The sequence below is a fragment of the Ranitomeya imitator genome, chromosome 2, assembly GCF_032444005.1.
Source record: "Ranitomeya imitator isolate aRanImi1 chromosome 2, aRanImi1.pri, whole genome shotgun sequence".
Taxonomy (NCBI): Eukaryota; Metazoa; Chordata; class Amphibia; order Anura; family Dendrobatidae; genus Ranitomeya; species Ranitomeya imitator.
The window spans coordinates 513,519,211-513,535,260 of NC_091283.1; the positions used below are offsets into that span (position 1 = coordinate 513,519,211).

The window sequence follows — 16,050 nt, forward strand, 5'->3', positions numbered from 1 at the left end:
GTCGGAATGTGGCTGGGAGTATGCAAATTGCATGACCGCCCGCTCCCAGCGCCGTCACTAGAGAATACTTACAGCGCTCAGTGCGAATATTAAAGTAATGGCATGGTCACAACAAAAGGAAGACGAAAAAAGTGGTTTGGTACAATGTTAGCCTGTAGAAAAAAAGATATAGAAGGCTCTCAGTGGGAGAAACAAAATAGGAATCTTGTGGGTGTGATACCTTTTAATGGCTAGCAAAATATAGTGAATGATGTTACAAAACAAGCTTTCGAGACTCCTTACGTCTCTTCATCAGGCTGATTTGACAAGATATTTGAGGAAACCCAATTATATACAGTAACGAGCACAGGCATGGTGTGATACATGGACAGTTAAATAAACAAACTTCAACACAGAAAAAAAGAGGAAAATCATCGTGTACCTCAGGTAGTGACCTACAACCCACAGCTTGAAATACTGAGAAAAACAGCTAAGAAACTTCACCATATCCTACACAAGGATGACCGGTTAAAATATTATTCATACACCCCCCCCAGCCTTGCTATATTACAGGCAAGCTCCTAATTTAAGAAACATCGTGATCCGAAGTTCAATGCCCTCAGATTCACCAAGAGGGACACATCCTTGCAATGGGAGGAGATGCAAAACCTGCATTCGTATAGAGACCAACGACAAGATCCAAATCCCCAACACACAGGAGGACTATAAGATCCCCGGGACATGCACACGTTCCTCTTCCAGTGTGGTGTATGGTGTATGTGGAGGCTGAGAGCAAGGATGAGGTCTCATTGCCATACAATTATGGACAAAAATAACTCATTTGCCTGTGGCCAAACATTTCTGTGGTCCAGTACACAACATAGACAATGTGAAAGTTGTTATTTTGAAAGGCAATTTCAAATCACAGAAACATCGCAGGGTCTGGGAATATAAATTCATTACCAGCTTTGATTCTGTTCACACAGGACTCAATTTGTCAGGAGGATTTATGGCCCACTACCAAATCTGAGCAATTTCTTCCAAAAACAATGAAGGCACCACCAGCCCTTTGATCTCCCATCCATATGGGGTCCATAACTTTCACACCACTTATCTAATCTTACCTAATTAAGGATTCTCTCTTTAAGCTCAGTGTTTTGTTTATTTAAATGTCTATTATTATTATTTATTTATTATAGCTCCATTAATTCCATGGTGCTGTACATGAGAAAGGGGTTACATATAGGGTTATTTAGATATCGTTTACAGTAAAGAAATTTTACATTGACAGACTGGTACAGAGGGGAGAGAACCCTGTCCTTGCGGATTTACATTCCACGGGATAATGGGGGAAGAGACAAAAGGTTGGGGGTGCAGCAGCTCGGGTGGTTGGTGAGGCGGCAGAATGGTTATTGCAGGCTGTAGGCTTTCCTGAAGAGATGGGTTTTCAGGTTCTGTCTGAAGGATCCGAGGGTGGTGGATAACTAGACGTGTTGAGGAGTGTAATTCCACAGGATGGGGGATATTCGGGAGAAATCTTGGAGGCGGTTGTGTGAGGAATGAATAAGTGTGGAAGAGAGTAGGAGGTCTTGGGAGGATCAACGATTATGTGAGGGAAGATATTGGGAGATTAGTTCAGAGATATAGGGAGGGGACAGGTTGTGGATGGCTTTGAAGATCAGTGTTAGTAGTTTGAACTGGATTCGTTGGGGAATTGGAAGCCAGTGGAGGGATTTGCAGAGGGGAGAAACGGGAGTATCGAGGAGAGAGGTGGATTAGTCGGGCAGTAGAGTTATTAGTCAGGCAGTAGAGTTGAGGACAGACTGGAGTGTGCAAAAGAGTTAGCGGGGAGGCCACAGAGGAGGGTGTTGCACTAATCAAGGTGGGAGATGATGAGGGCATGCACAAGAGTATTAGTAGATTGAGGGCTGAGGAAGGGACGGATTCTGGCAATATTTTTGAGTTGGAGGCGACATGAGGTGGCAAGAGTTTGGACGTGCGGTTTGAAGGACAGGGCAAAGTCGAGAGTTACCCCGATGCAGCGGATTACAGGTGCCGGAGAGAGCATGATGCCATTTACCATAATAGATAGATCGGGTAGGGGAGATGCGTGAGGTGGGGGAAAGATGATGAGTTCGGTTTTGTCTACATTGAGTTTTAGGGAGCGAGAGTGTATGTATGCCTGTGCTCGTTACTGAATATAATTGGGTTTCCTCAAATATCTTGTCATATCAGCCTGATAGAGACGTAAGCAGTCTCGAAAGCTTGCTTTGTAACATCATTCACTATATTTTGTTAGCCATTAAAAGGTATCACACCCACAAGATTCCTATTTTGTTTCTCCCAATGAGAACAAAAGGAAGGAAACATTCCCAAGAAATGATAAATGATGATAAAGAGCCATGCATGTTCGGCTATCTCTCCGTTCACAGCTGCCACAAGACTGGTTGGGGCCTTCTGGTCTGAAGATGGCTCTTGGTCTAGGACCTGTATTTATCCGATATCTCTAGCATTTATTGCATACAGTCATGGCCAAAAGTATTGACACCCCTGCAATTCTGTCAGAAAATACTCCGTTTCTTCCTGAAAATGATTGCAAACACAAATTCTTTGGTATTATTATCTCCATTTAATTTGTCTTAAATGAAAAAACACAAAAGAGAATGAAGAAAAAATCAAAACATTGATCATTTCACGCAAAACTCCAAAAATGGGCCAGACAAAAGTATTGGCACCCTCAGCCTAATACTTGGTTGCACAAGCTTTAGCCAAAATAACTGCGACCAACCGCTTCCGGTAATTATCAATGAGTTTCTTACAATGCTCTGCTGGAATTTTAGACCATTCTTTGGCAAACTGCTTCAGGTCCCTGATATTTGAAGGGTGCCTTCTCAAAACTGCCATTTTTAGATCTCTCCACAGGTGTTCTATGGGATTCAGGTCTGGACTCATTGCTGGCCAATTTAGAAGTCTCCAGTGCATTCTCTCAAACCATTTTCTAGTGCTTTTTGAAGTGTGTTTTGGGTCATTGTCCTGCTGGAAGACCCATGACCTCTGAGGGAGACCCAGCCTTCTCACACTGGGCCCTACATTATGCTGCAAAATTTGTTGGTAGTCTTCAGACTTCATAATGCCATGCACACGGTCAAGCAGTCCAGTGCCAGAGGCAGCAAAGCAACCCCAAAACATCAGTGAACCTCCGCCATGTTTGACTGTAGGGACCGTGTTCTTTTCTTTAAATGCCTCTTTTTTTCTCCTGTAAACTCTATGTTGATGCCTTTGCCCAAAAGCTCTACTTTTGTCTCATCTGACCAGAGAACATTCTTCCAAAACGTTTTAGGCTTTTTCAGGTAAGTTTTGGCAAACTCCAGCCTTGCTTTTTTATGTCTCGGGGTAAGAAGTGGGGTCTTCCTGGGTCTCCTACCATACAGTCCCTTTTCATTCAGACGCCGACGGATAGTGCGGGTTGACACTGTTGTACCCTCGGACTGCAGGGCAGCTTGAACTTGTTTGGATGTTAGTTGAGGTTCTTTATCCTACATCCGCACAATCTTTCGTTGAAATCTCTTGTCAATTTCTCTTTTCCGTCCACATCTAGGGAGGTTAGCCACAGTGCCATGGGCTTTAAACTTCTTGATGACACTGCGCACTGTAGTCACAGGAACATTCAGGTCTTTGGAGATGGACTTGTAGGCTTGAGATTGCTCATGCTTCCTCACAATTTGGTTTCTCAAGTCCTCAGACAGTTCTTTGGTCTTCTTTCTTTTCTCCATGCTCAATGTGGAACACACAAGGACACAGGACAGAGGTTGAGTCAACTTTAATCCATGTCAACTGGCTGCAAGTGTGATTTAGTTATTGCCAACACCTGTTAGGTGCCACAGGTAAGTTACAGGTGCTGTTAATTACACTAATTAGAGAAGCATCACATGATTTTTCGAACAGTGCCAATACTTTTGTCCACCCCCTTTTTTATGTTTGGTGTGGAATTATATCCAATTTGGATTTAGGACAATTCTTTTTGTGTTTTTTCATTTAAGACAAATTAAATGAAGATAATAATACCAAAGAATTTGTGTTTGCAATCATTTTCAGGAAGAAAATGAGTATTATCTGACAGAATTGCAGGGGTGTCAATACTTTTGGCCATGACTGTATTCACAAATGTGTACCCCTTTATTATGGATAACTGGATAATGAGGCTAATTCTCACCTGATCCTTGTGTGCAACTTTCCCTTGCCCTCTTCCACATATGCTAGAAATGGGGCACACTGCAAGATGGGGATGTCGATTAACAATGGGCAGGGGCTTATATATGCTCCTCCCAGCTGACTTTTGTGGAGTTTCCTGGCCATGAAACGTTTGTGTCATGTAAATATCAGCTATTGTATAAAAGATATGCCATAATGTGGAATAGCAAACAATGCAAAGTTAGAGAATGTGTAAAAGTAGCTGATGTATCATAAGTAGGCATGAGCGCACTTGTGGAAGTTTGGGTTCTGATACCGGACCTTTAGTTTAGTCGGTGTCCTACCCCCACCTCTCTCTCCTAAACTAAACCCTTAAGTTCTGGTTCTCTCATCTCTAAGCATAGGTAATTGGAACTGTCCTATAATGTATGTGATAATAATTGCTTCCCCATATTTAAATCTTCGTGTTCCCTTTGCTTCTACATGTAATACTGAATATTTCTGTATGGTCCGCGTCCGCCACATAGCCGTGCCGAAACCGTTGCCCTGGCCGCACAACCGCTTGGATTACAATGTCGGCTGTGTATAAAGAGAGCTGTCTGTCTGCCGATTTGTGCTGACATAAGTCTGTAGTATGCCCTAATGTGCCAGGTATGAGCTCAGCTCTGCTCTGGATGCCAGCTTAGTCCACTGTCATCGGCGGGCTCAGTGCCAGTCTGACAATGCCCCTATTGCAGAGAATTAATCCATTTAGTCCATGGGTGCAAAGCTTTCATGGAATTTGTTTCCCTTTTTTCCATTTTCTGTCTGGGGACTTGGGCTGTGGAGATAGCAATAGAGAATGAATAGAGGCTCTCCGCTCCTAGCTTTGCCTCCGCCAGCAGTGTTATTGGGACGATTGCCCCCTCTCCGAGCAGCACTATTAAATACTTATCTGAATTCATGGTTTCCCTGTTAGAATAATTTCTTGGGCTTCAGAGAAAGCTACAAATGTACACACGCACTAGACTTATTTAAAGGGACAGTGAACATAAAGGCAACATGTATAGTAATATCCTTGTTCTACTTTTGTCTCACATTACAATCCCTAGGTGTAAAAAAAAAAAAAAAAAAAAAACATCCTAGGAGACATCTATTATGCATTTTTTGTTGTTTTTACGGATATTAAACCCTCTCACGTCCCCTCTTAAAGGGAACCTGTCACCCCGTTTTTTGAGATTGAGCTATAAATACTGTTAAATAGGGCCTGCGCTGTGTGTTCCTATAGTGTATGTAGTGTACCCCGATTCCCCATGTATGCTGAGAAATAACTTACCAAAGTCGCCGTTTTCGCCTGTCAATCAGGCTGGTCAGGTCGTCGGTGGGGGCGGCCATCTTCCTGGGGCCGCGCGTGCGCAGATCGAGTGCTCTGCTGCACGGGGCTTCAGGAAAATGGCCGCGGGATGCCGCGCGTGCGCATTAGAGATCGCGGCGGCCATTTTCCCAAAGCCGAGATGCAAAAACGAAAGGGATGACAGCGCAGATCGCGCGCTGTGTCTTCACCACTACGCCACTACGCCACCAACGTAAAGCTGAGGAAGAACCAGCGATGTCACCACGCCCTCCCGACCTGACCAGCCTGATTGACAGGCGAAAACGGCGACTTTGGTAAGTTATTTCTCAGCATACATGGGGAATCGGGGTACACTACATACACTATAGGAACACACAGCGCAGGCCCTATTTAACAGTATTTATAGCTCAATCTCAAAAAACGGGGTGACAGGTTCCCTTTAATATAGATTAGATTAGAGGTGAAGCCCTATTTTTTTTTTTTTTTGTCTTCAAGACTGTGTTCTAGGAGCTTGCAAAAAGGTTTGCAGACTGACTCATAGACTTGCAGGCTCATCTGGTTCATAAGCACTGACACCTGCATATGTGTCATGGGAATTCACGTGGGTGTTGAGAGAAGGTAGGAGGGGGTCTGTGGTAATTGGGCTATCGTCACCCTGTATACCCCCAGGTATCTCTATTCATATAGCTGCATGCTTGTCAAAGGAAAAGGGATCATAGCAGACACTAGGAAAACCATCTAGATGATGGTAAAGGTAATCTGTCCTCAATTTTTATTAACCAAATTGGACTGCTACCACCCCTGTATAGTGCCCTGATAATTTACTTTAGAATGAATCTGTCAGCAGGCTTTCTATGTAACATGAGCGCAGCATGATGTAGGGGCGGACTTAGATTCCATCTATGTATTATTTACTGGTCTGCATGCTGTCGTTTAGATACAATTACTGTTTTCTCATCTGGAGAGCTCTAAATGATGAGCCCTATATTACCCAGCCCCCACCACTGATGAGTAGCTTTTGGTCAATCAGTGGTGAGGGCAGGAAGTAGTTGACTAGGAGTAGTTGACTAGGAGGCACGAGGCGGCTAGACTGATAAACACTGATTTTATTGAAGCAATAACACACAGCCTAGTAAGTGACACATCACTGGAATTAGGGTCTCAGCCACTACATTATTCTGCTATCAGATTACAATCTGCTGACAGATTCCCTTTAAATACTCCAAAGTCTCTTTCCACTGGTGTTGATCGTTGTCAGGGCGATGATTGTGTATGATTTGGAAGAAGATGTTCTATGTCGCTGGAGGCAGAGTATCGACAGTCAACCTAAGAGGGTTGGAGGGGTGTAGAGAACGAGCGCACCCAGCAGACACTGCTTTCTCAGTTATCATTAATGTATGATTGATAACATATATGTATCCAGTACACATGGCTCCTGGCCAGCTATCCTGCTGCATGGTAAAAACTATAGCCGGGATAAAAGGTGGCAAGTGGCAGATAAATTCAATGCTATTCCAATGGTTTTATAATTACAAAAGGAAATTGTTATCAAAAAGAGTGCAAGGTTGATCCATAATGTCTGTCTGTTCGTATAACCGGAATTATTTTTTTCTCTAGAGATCCACGCCACAGGTTTTAACTACCAGAATGAAGATGAGAAAGTGACTCTGTCCTTCCCCAGTACATTACAAAAGGGTAAGAAATCCGCTGATCAAAAGTCTTTGCTGTATTGTACTTCTGGTGCCTGGTGTGATTAGCTGAGCGGCCCCTTAAGGAGTCTCCTCTGTGGTGCCCCCCGGCTAATCCTGCTCAGAGGCGCCCTAGTAAGGCTCACAAGCGGGCAAATTATTCTATATGTTCTCCCTCTAGGTGTCATGTGTATATGTGCTAGTCCTCTTCTGGGATCACAGGTCTTTGGTCAGACTTAATTGTGGTTTTAGATTTGGAATTTTACTTTCATGTTTCCCAGACTCCTCCTGATGGCTGTAACATTAAGGCTGTGTGCACACGTTGCTGATTTTTTGCGTTTTTTTTTTCCTCTATAAAAACGCTAAAAAAGCAGCATACATTAAGCATCCCATCATTTAGAATGAATTCCGCAATTTTTGTTCACATGATGCGTTTTTTTTCTGCTAAAAAAACGCAGGATGTTCATTAATTTTGCCGATTTTTTTTGTGGATTTCCCACTATATAATGCATTGGGAAATGTCCGGAAAAATCCGCAAAAAAAACGCACCAAAAACGCATGCAGATTTCTTGCAGAAAATTTCAGGTTTTTCTCAGGAAATTTCTGCAAGAAATCCTGAACGTGTGCACATAGCCTTAGTCCTGTCCATGTACGTGCTCTTCTTCTGCACCCTGGTTATTGAGATCCCGCTGTTCACCATCTAATGGTATTAGGGCTGTGCAGGGAATCTCCCGCCTCTGGTTTATGCTTTATGTATGTTAGGTACCGGGATGCTGAAGATTGATTTTGTCGGAGAGCTGAATGATAAGATGAAGGGTTTCTATCGCAGTAAATATTCCACAGCATCTGGAGAAGTTCGCTATGCTGCCGTCACTCAGTTTGAGGTAAGGAAATATGTATCCTTGGTTGGATTACTGGAGTCACAGTATGGTTCAGCCTGAAGGGGTATTACGACTAAGCTCCATTACCCATCGGAATGGCCGGTAACATCACGTCTGTTACTACCTCTAATATACACACTTCGCGTCAGGTATCGGTGGGTGTGACATCACTGGCCCCGCTAATCTGATGTGGAGGCAGAATACTCCTTTAATGAGGTGTTTGTACTGGTCATAGAATGTAATAGGCTGCAGTAACTTGTAACATTTCTAATAGGGTTGAATAGAAGGAAACAGTCTAAAAGGATCAATGTTCTCATTGTACAGCAGTGGCCACACAGTGTTTAGTGAACGCACGGACATAGCCATAGTAATGAAGAAAAGGAATCCAGTAATAGACTAGATTCTGATAAAATACTGCATTGAATAGAAATATTAAATAGAAGACTCAGTCAGTCCTAGGCCCAAAAGAATGCCCATATGATCTCTGGCAGGGTGGTGGTACTCAGCTTTGTTTTTTGTTTTTTTTTTTTGTTCTTTTTTGTGATTACTTCTTTCTGGTTGTTGTGATTCCATTTCCCTGGTGATGAATTTGTCATGATACAAGACCTTGGTTAAGACTAAAATACTTTATAATGTAGGTATGGTCATTTAATTAAAGAGAACTGACTGTCAAAAGTTTTACATATACTATTTATTGATCACAACACAGATAGTATTCATTGATCACAATGCCATAACTTAGTATTTTGTAGCATAACCTCTTGCTTAAATTAGTACACCACACAGACGGGGCATTGAAACCCATAGCGTCTCCATTTTTCGGGATTTGGGGCTGTTTAAGGGCTTATTTTTTGCGCACCGAGCTGACATTTTTATTGATACCATTTTGGTGTAGATACGATCTTTTGAGCTCCCATTATTGCATTTTATTGCAATGTTGTAACAACCCAAAATAAATTGTGGTGTTTTCTATTTTTTTTTCTCGCTACTCCCAATTCCAGCCATGCTGAAGCATCCCCAGACCAACACCTGGTCGTCTAATTGATAGACTGAGACCTGGAGAGGTGTACAAGTGTCTTGTACCCACTGTGAAAATTGGTGGAGGATCGGTGATGATCTGGGGATGCTTCAGCAAGGCTGGAATTGGGCAAGTTAATCTTTGCGAAGGATTTAGGAATCAAGCCACATACAAGGTTATCCTGGTAAAACAGTTGATTCCTTTTGCTCAGGCAACCAACTCTGAGGACTGCTTTTTCCAGCAGGACAATGCGCCATGCCACACAGCTAGGTCAATCAAGGTGTGGAAGAAGGACCATCACCTCAAAACCCTCTCATGGCCAGTCCAATCTCCAGATCTGAACCCCACTGAAAACCTCTGGAATGTAATCAAGAGGATGGATAGTCACAAGCCATCAAACAATGAAGAACTGCTTACATTTTTGTACCAGTACTACCCAAAAGCAGAGTGAAAGACTGGTGGCAAGCATGCCAAGACGCATGAACGCTGTGATTAAAAAATCATGGTTGTTCCACTAAATATTGATTTCTGAACTCTTCCTGAGTTAAAACATTAGTATTGTTGTTTATAAATGATTATGAACTTGTTTTCTTTGCATTATTTGAGGTCTGCAAGCAATGCGTTTTTTTATTTTGATCATTTCCCATTTTCAGAAAATAAATACAAAAAGTATTGTTTGGAACTTCAGACACATGTTGTCTATGGTTTATAGAATAAAATATTTTACTCAAAAGTATACCTATAAAGAGAAAAATCGGATAAACTAAAAAATTTTGCAGTGGTCTCTTAATTTTTGCCAGAGCTGTGTGTATATAATATAATATTATATACCGGTATGTTATTTATAACTGTACTATTATCCTTCCTGTGTATTGCCACCTCTCTATCTTATTAATACTGCCCTATTCCTCCCCTTAATGGCATGAAATCTCCCTGTTTTTTCTTTTCCAGGCCACAGATGCACGCAGAGCTTTTCCCTGCTGGGATGAACCGGCTATCAAGGCAACCTTTGACGTTATTTTGATTGTCCCCAAAGATCGTGTAGCTTTGTCAAACATGGTAAATTTTATGTTAACTCCTCAAGTGCATCTTATAAAGCCAAATACATAGTTTTTTCTATTTTGCCTCAGTTTTATTCATGGTTTTTTTATCAGTGCTGTAAAATTGTGACCTCCCCCCTATCTCACCTGTTGACTCGAGTATTAGGAAAACAACAAAAGATTATGTGACGCTACTCCCCATTGCTCTGCCCTCATGAGACTAGGCTGTTCACAGTGGGAGGCCGCCATCATACCAAGATCAGGAGCAGCTAAAGTAAAGATCTGTCCAAGGGTTTTGAGGCTATTCAGGCATTGTTTTATTTGCATTGCCTTCAAAGGGGTTTTCTGGAATTTCACAACATTTGCTGATGATTAGGAAATGTTCCAAAATATCTAGGCACTGCCTACCATTCAAATCCATAGCTGCTCAGTGCCACCTTTCCAGTGGTCTCCTCAGTCCTGCATCATTATGTACAGAACCAGTGGGGTCCGCCGGAACAGCGGTGCTGAAGCAGGAGGGGATTCCACTTGGGTGAATTCTTTTACAACTTTTCCTACTCTTCCAAAACCTGGGTAATGATGTAGCCAAATCTTGTTTTTGTGATTTAGTTTTTTCCTCTTTGTTCCAAAAGCCATAATTTTGTTTTTATTTTTCCATTGACATAGATGTATGAGGGCTTTTTTTTATAGGTTTAAAATAAATCCATAAATGCTACCATATAATGTACTATAAAACGGAAAAAAAATCAAAGGGGAGTAAAATGGTGGAAAAATTCTGCCTTTTGTTTTTTTGGGGTTTTGTTTTTGACACCATTCGTTGTGTAATTAAAAATTACACGACAACATGTTTTTCCAAGTTAGTAGGATTATGACAATATTATATGTAAACAGGGTTTTTTTTAATTAACCCCTTTCTGCCATTAGACGTACTATTCCGTCCATGTGGGGTGGGCCCTACTTCCCAAGGACGGAATAGTAGGTCCAGCGCGATCCCCCATGAGCGCGGCCGGGTGTCAGCTGCTTATCGCAGCTGACATCCGGCACTATGTGCCAGGAGAGGTCACTGACCGCCCCCGGCACAATAACCCCTGGCACACCGCGATCAAACATGATCGCGATGTGCCGGCGGTGCAGGGAAGCATCGCGCAGGGAGGGGGCTCAGAGCAGGCACTTGGTAACGCTGCAGCGCCATTTGACAGATTGCTGCGAGGGTCTCCTCACGTTGCTGCGAGGGTCTCCTACCTTCCTCCCTGCAGCAAGGCCCGAATCCAATATCGCCGCGGCATCCGGGTCCTGCAGGGAGGGAGGTGGCTTACCAAGTGCCTGCTCAGAGCAGGCACTTGGTAACGCTGCAGCGCCATTTGACAGATCGGTGATCTGACAGAGTGCTGTGCAAACTGTCAGATCACCGATCTGTATTGTCCCCCCCTGGGACAAAGTAAAAAAGTTGAGAAAAATTTTTTCCAAGTGTGTAAAAAAAATTTTTTTTTAAAAAAATCCTAAATAATGAAAAAAAATATATATATATTCTTCCCATAAATACATTTCTTTATCTAAACAAAAAAAAAACAATAAAAGTACACATTTAGTATTGCCGCGTCCGTAACGACCCGACCTATAAAGCTGTCCCACTAGTTAACCCCTTCAGTAAACACCGTAAGAAGAAAAAAAAAAGGCAAAAAACAACGCTTTATTATCATACTGCCGAACAAAAAGTGGAATAACACGCGATCAAAAAGACAGATATAAATAACCATGGTATCTCTGAAATCGTCATCTTGTCCCGCAAAAAACGAGCCGCCATACAACAACATCAGCAAAAAAATAAAAGTTATAGTCATCAGAATAAAGCGATGCAAAAATAATTTTTTCTATGAAATAGTTTTTATCGTATAAAAGCGCCAAAACATTAAAAAAATGATATAAATGAGGTGTCGCTGTAATCGTACTGACCCGAAGAATAAAACTGCTTTATCAATTTTACCAAACGCGGAACAGTATAAACGCCTCCCCCAAAAGAAATTCATGAATAGCTGGTTTTTGGTCATTCTGCCTCACAAAAATCGGAATAAAAAGCGATCAAAAAATGTCACGTGCCCGAAAATGTTACCAATAAAAACGTCAACTCGTCCCGCAAAAAACAAGACCTCACATGACTCTGTGGACTCAAATATGGAAAAATTATAGCTCTCAAAATGTGGTAACGCAAAAAATATTTTTTGCAATAAAAAGCGTCTTTCAGTGTGTGACGGCTGCCAATCATAAAAATCCGCTAAAAAACCCGCTATAAAAGTAAATCAAACCCCCCTTCATCACCCCCTTAGTTAGGGAAAAATAAAAAAATTAAAAGTATTTATTTCCATTTTCCCGCTAGGGCTAGGGTTAGGGCTAGGGTTAGGGCTAGGGTTAGGGCTGGGGCTAGGGTTAAGGCTACAGTTAGGGTTGGGGCTAAAGTTAGGGTTAGGGTTTGGATTACATTTGCGGTTGGGAATAGGGTTGGGATTAGGGTTAGGGGTGTGTCAGGGTTAGAGGTGTGGTTAGGGTTACTGTTGGGATTAGGGTTAGGGGTGTGTTTGGATTAGGGTTTCAGTTATAATTGGGGGTTTCCACTGTTTAGGCACATCAGGGGCTCTCCAAACGCGACATGGTGTCCGATCTCAATTCCAGCCAATTCTGCGTTGAAAAAGTAAAACAGTGCTCCTTCCCCTCCGAGCTCTCCCGTGTGCCCAAACAGTTTACCCCAACATATGGGGTATCAGCGTACTCAGGACAAATTGGACAACAACTTTTGGGGTCCAATTTCTCCTGTTACCCTTGGGAAAATACAAAACTGGGGGCTAAAAAATAATTTTGAGGGGAATTTTTTTATTTTATTTTCACGGCTCTGCGTTATAAACTGTAGTGAAATTCTTGGGGGCTCAAAGTTCTCACAACACATCTAGATAAGTTCCTTGGGGGGTCTAGTTTCCAATATGGGGTCACTTGTGGGGGGTTTCTACTGTTTAGGTACATTAGGGGCTCTGCAAACACAATGTGATGCCTGCAGACCATTCCGTCTAAGTCTGTATTCCAAATGGCGCTCCTTCCCTTCCGAGCCCTCCCATGCGCCCAAACGCTGGTTCCCCCCCACATATAGGGTATCAGCGCACTCAGGACAAATTGCACAACAACTTTTGGGGTCCAAGTTCTCCTGTTACCCTCAGAAAAATACAAAACTGGGGGCTAAAAAATAATTTTTGTGGGAAAAAATTTTTGTTTTATTTTTACGGCTCTGCATTATAAACTTCTGTGAAGCTCTTGGTGGGTCAAAGTGCTCACCACACATCTAGATAAGTTCCTTAGGGGGTCTACTTTTCAAAATGGTGTCACTTGTGGGGGTTTTCAATGTTTAGGCACATCAGTGGCTCTCCAAACACAACATGGCGTCCCATCTCAATTCCTGTCAATTTTGCATTGAAAAGTCAAACGGCGCTCCTTCCCTTCCGAGCTCTCCCATGCGCCCAAGCAGTGGTTTACCCCCACATATGGGGTATCAGCGTACTCAGGACAAATTGTACAACAACTTTTTTGTTCCAATTTCTTTTCTTACCATTGGGAAAATATAGGTGGTTAAACAGCAGTAGGTCTGATGTACATCTAATATATAAAGCTGAATGTGTGTGTGTGTGTGTGTGTGTGTGTGTATGTATGTGTGTATGTCCGGGATTGGCATCTGCACCGTCGCAGCTACAGCCACAAAATTTTGCACAGTCACACGTCTGGACCCCGAGAGCGTCATAGGCTATATTGTGAGGCGAAATTTTAACCCCGCGCGTTCCAATTCACCAAACAATTTTGCCCCTATCTACATAATGGGGAAAAAAGTGAAAGGAAAAGTGTTGGAAGCGTCGCAGCTACAGCAACAAAATTTTGCACAGTCATACGTCTGGACCCTGAGAGCGTCATAGGCTACGTTGTGAGGTGAAATTTTAACCCCGCGCTTTCCAATTCACCAAACTTTTTTTCCCCTATCTACATAATGGGGAAAGGTGAAAGGAAAAGTGTTGGAGGCAAATTGACAGCTGCCAGATGTGGACAAGGGGGACTTAAAGAGTGAGAGCGATGGCGCCAAAGAGTATATACCGTACAGTTGCTAAGGTGGGACCCCGACATGGGATACTCACCACACGGGGATATGAACACACACAAAATGCGCCACACACTACCACGTGCTTGAACACATATACCACCCTCAGCACACATTTCACCACACATACACCAACCTCGCCACATAAAAGTCGAAACACAAAAGTCGCCGCTCAAAACTCACCACGCGCAAAACTCGCCACATGCAAAAAATAGGCTCACGCAAAACTCGCCACAAGTGCAAAACTCACCTCATGGAAAACTCGCCACACGCAAAACTTGCACATGCGGAAAATTTGCCACATGCACAAAATTTGCAACACATGCAAAAGTTGCCTCACACAAAACTTGCACATACTCAAAAGGCACCAGACATAAAACTCACCACGCGCAAAACTCGCCATGCGCAAAACTTGCTGCACACAACTTGCTACACTAACCTGTCACATGCAACTCGACACACAAAAAGTTGCTACACGCATGTTGCCACACAAAACTCATCTCACAAAAGTCGCTACGTGCATGTCGCCACACACAACTCAACACACACAACTTGACAAACGAAACTCGCCCTAAAACACACACAAGTCTGGTATTAGCCTTCAAAAATAAAAATCTAATTAATAAGCAGACAAACTACAAGAGCAACAAATGTACCATATAGGAAATACGGCAGCTGTCAGTCACATGACCTGTCTATTATGTGTATGTGTGAGCTAATATATACTGCCAGGGGGAGGGCTTCCTGTTGGCTGGGGATTTATCAGGCTGCCAATTTATCTTACAAATACTGAGGTAAAAATACTGAGCAAATAACGTGTTAACGAGGTCTAATACAGGAGATCACACAGGTATATACTATATACAGGGGAGATGACACACAGATATATACTATATACAGGAGAGATGACACACAGGTATATACTATATAAAGGAGGAGATGACATACAGGTACATACTATATACAGGAGGAGATGACACACAGGTATATACTATATACAGGAGCAGATTACCTACAGGTATATACTATATACAGGAGGAGATGACATACAGGTATATGCTATATATAGAAGATGACATACAGGTATATACTATATACAGGAGGAGATGACACACAGATATATACTATATACAGGGGAGATGACACACAGGTATATACTATATACAGGAGGAGATGACATACAGGTATATACTATATATAGTAGGAGATGACATACAGGTATATACTATATATAGGAGGAGATGACATACAGGTATATACTATATATAGGAGGAGATGACATACAGGTATATACTATATATAGGAGATGACATACAGGTATATACTATATACAGGGGAGATAACACACAGCAGGTATATACTATATACAGGGGAGATGACATACAGGTATATACTATGTACAGGAGATGACATACAGGTGTATACTATATATAAGGGAGATGACAAACATGTATATACTGAGGTGAAAATGAGAGGTGTGAGTGCAAAATGAGAGGAGTGAGGGAAAATAGTGTAGTGATCGGAAAATGACAGATGTGAGGTCGAAAGGACAAGTGTTAGGGGGGAATGAGAGGAGTGAGGGAGAAAATGAGGTGTGAGGGAGAAAATGAGAGATGTGAGGGGAAAAATTAAAGATGTGATTGGGAAAATGAGAGGCGTGATGGGAAAATAAGAGAAGTGACGTGCTATAACTAACCACAGATATTTACTATGCCCAGGCAACGCCGGGCTCTTCAGCTAGTATAATATAGCATTCACCATTCCCTGTGTAATATTACGTTTAACTGTTTAGGC

General features: G+C 42.4%; 1 protein-coding gene across 1 annotated transcript in view; it reads left to right on the forward strand.

The window, feature by feature from the left end:
• NPEPPS (aminopeptidase puromycin sensitive) overlaps positions 1-16,050 on the forward strand; it is a 55,640-nt gene that overhangs the window by 23,072 nt on the left and 16,518 nt on the right. Inside the window, exons 3-5 of the mRNA XM_069751710.1 lie at positions 7,121-7,198; positions 7,954-8,075; positions 10,042-10,149. Of these exons, the coding sequence (XP_069607811.1) occupies positions 7,121-7,198; positions 7,954-8,075; positions 10,042-10,149 (308 nt within the window). The remainder of the gene's footprint in view (positions 1-7,120; positions 7,199-7,953; positions 8,076-10,041; positions 10,150-16,050) is intronic.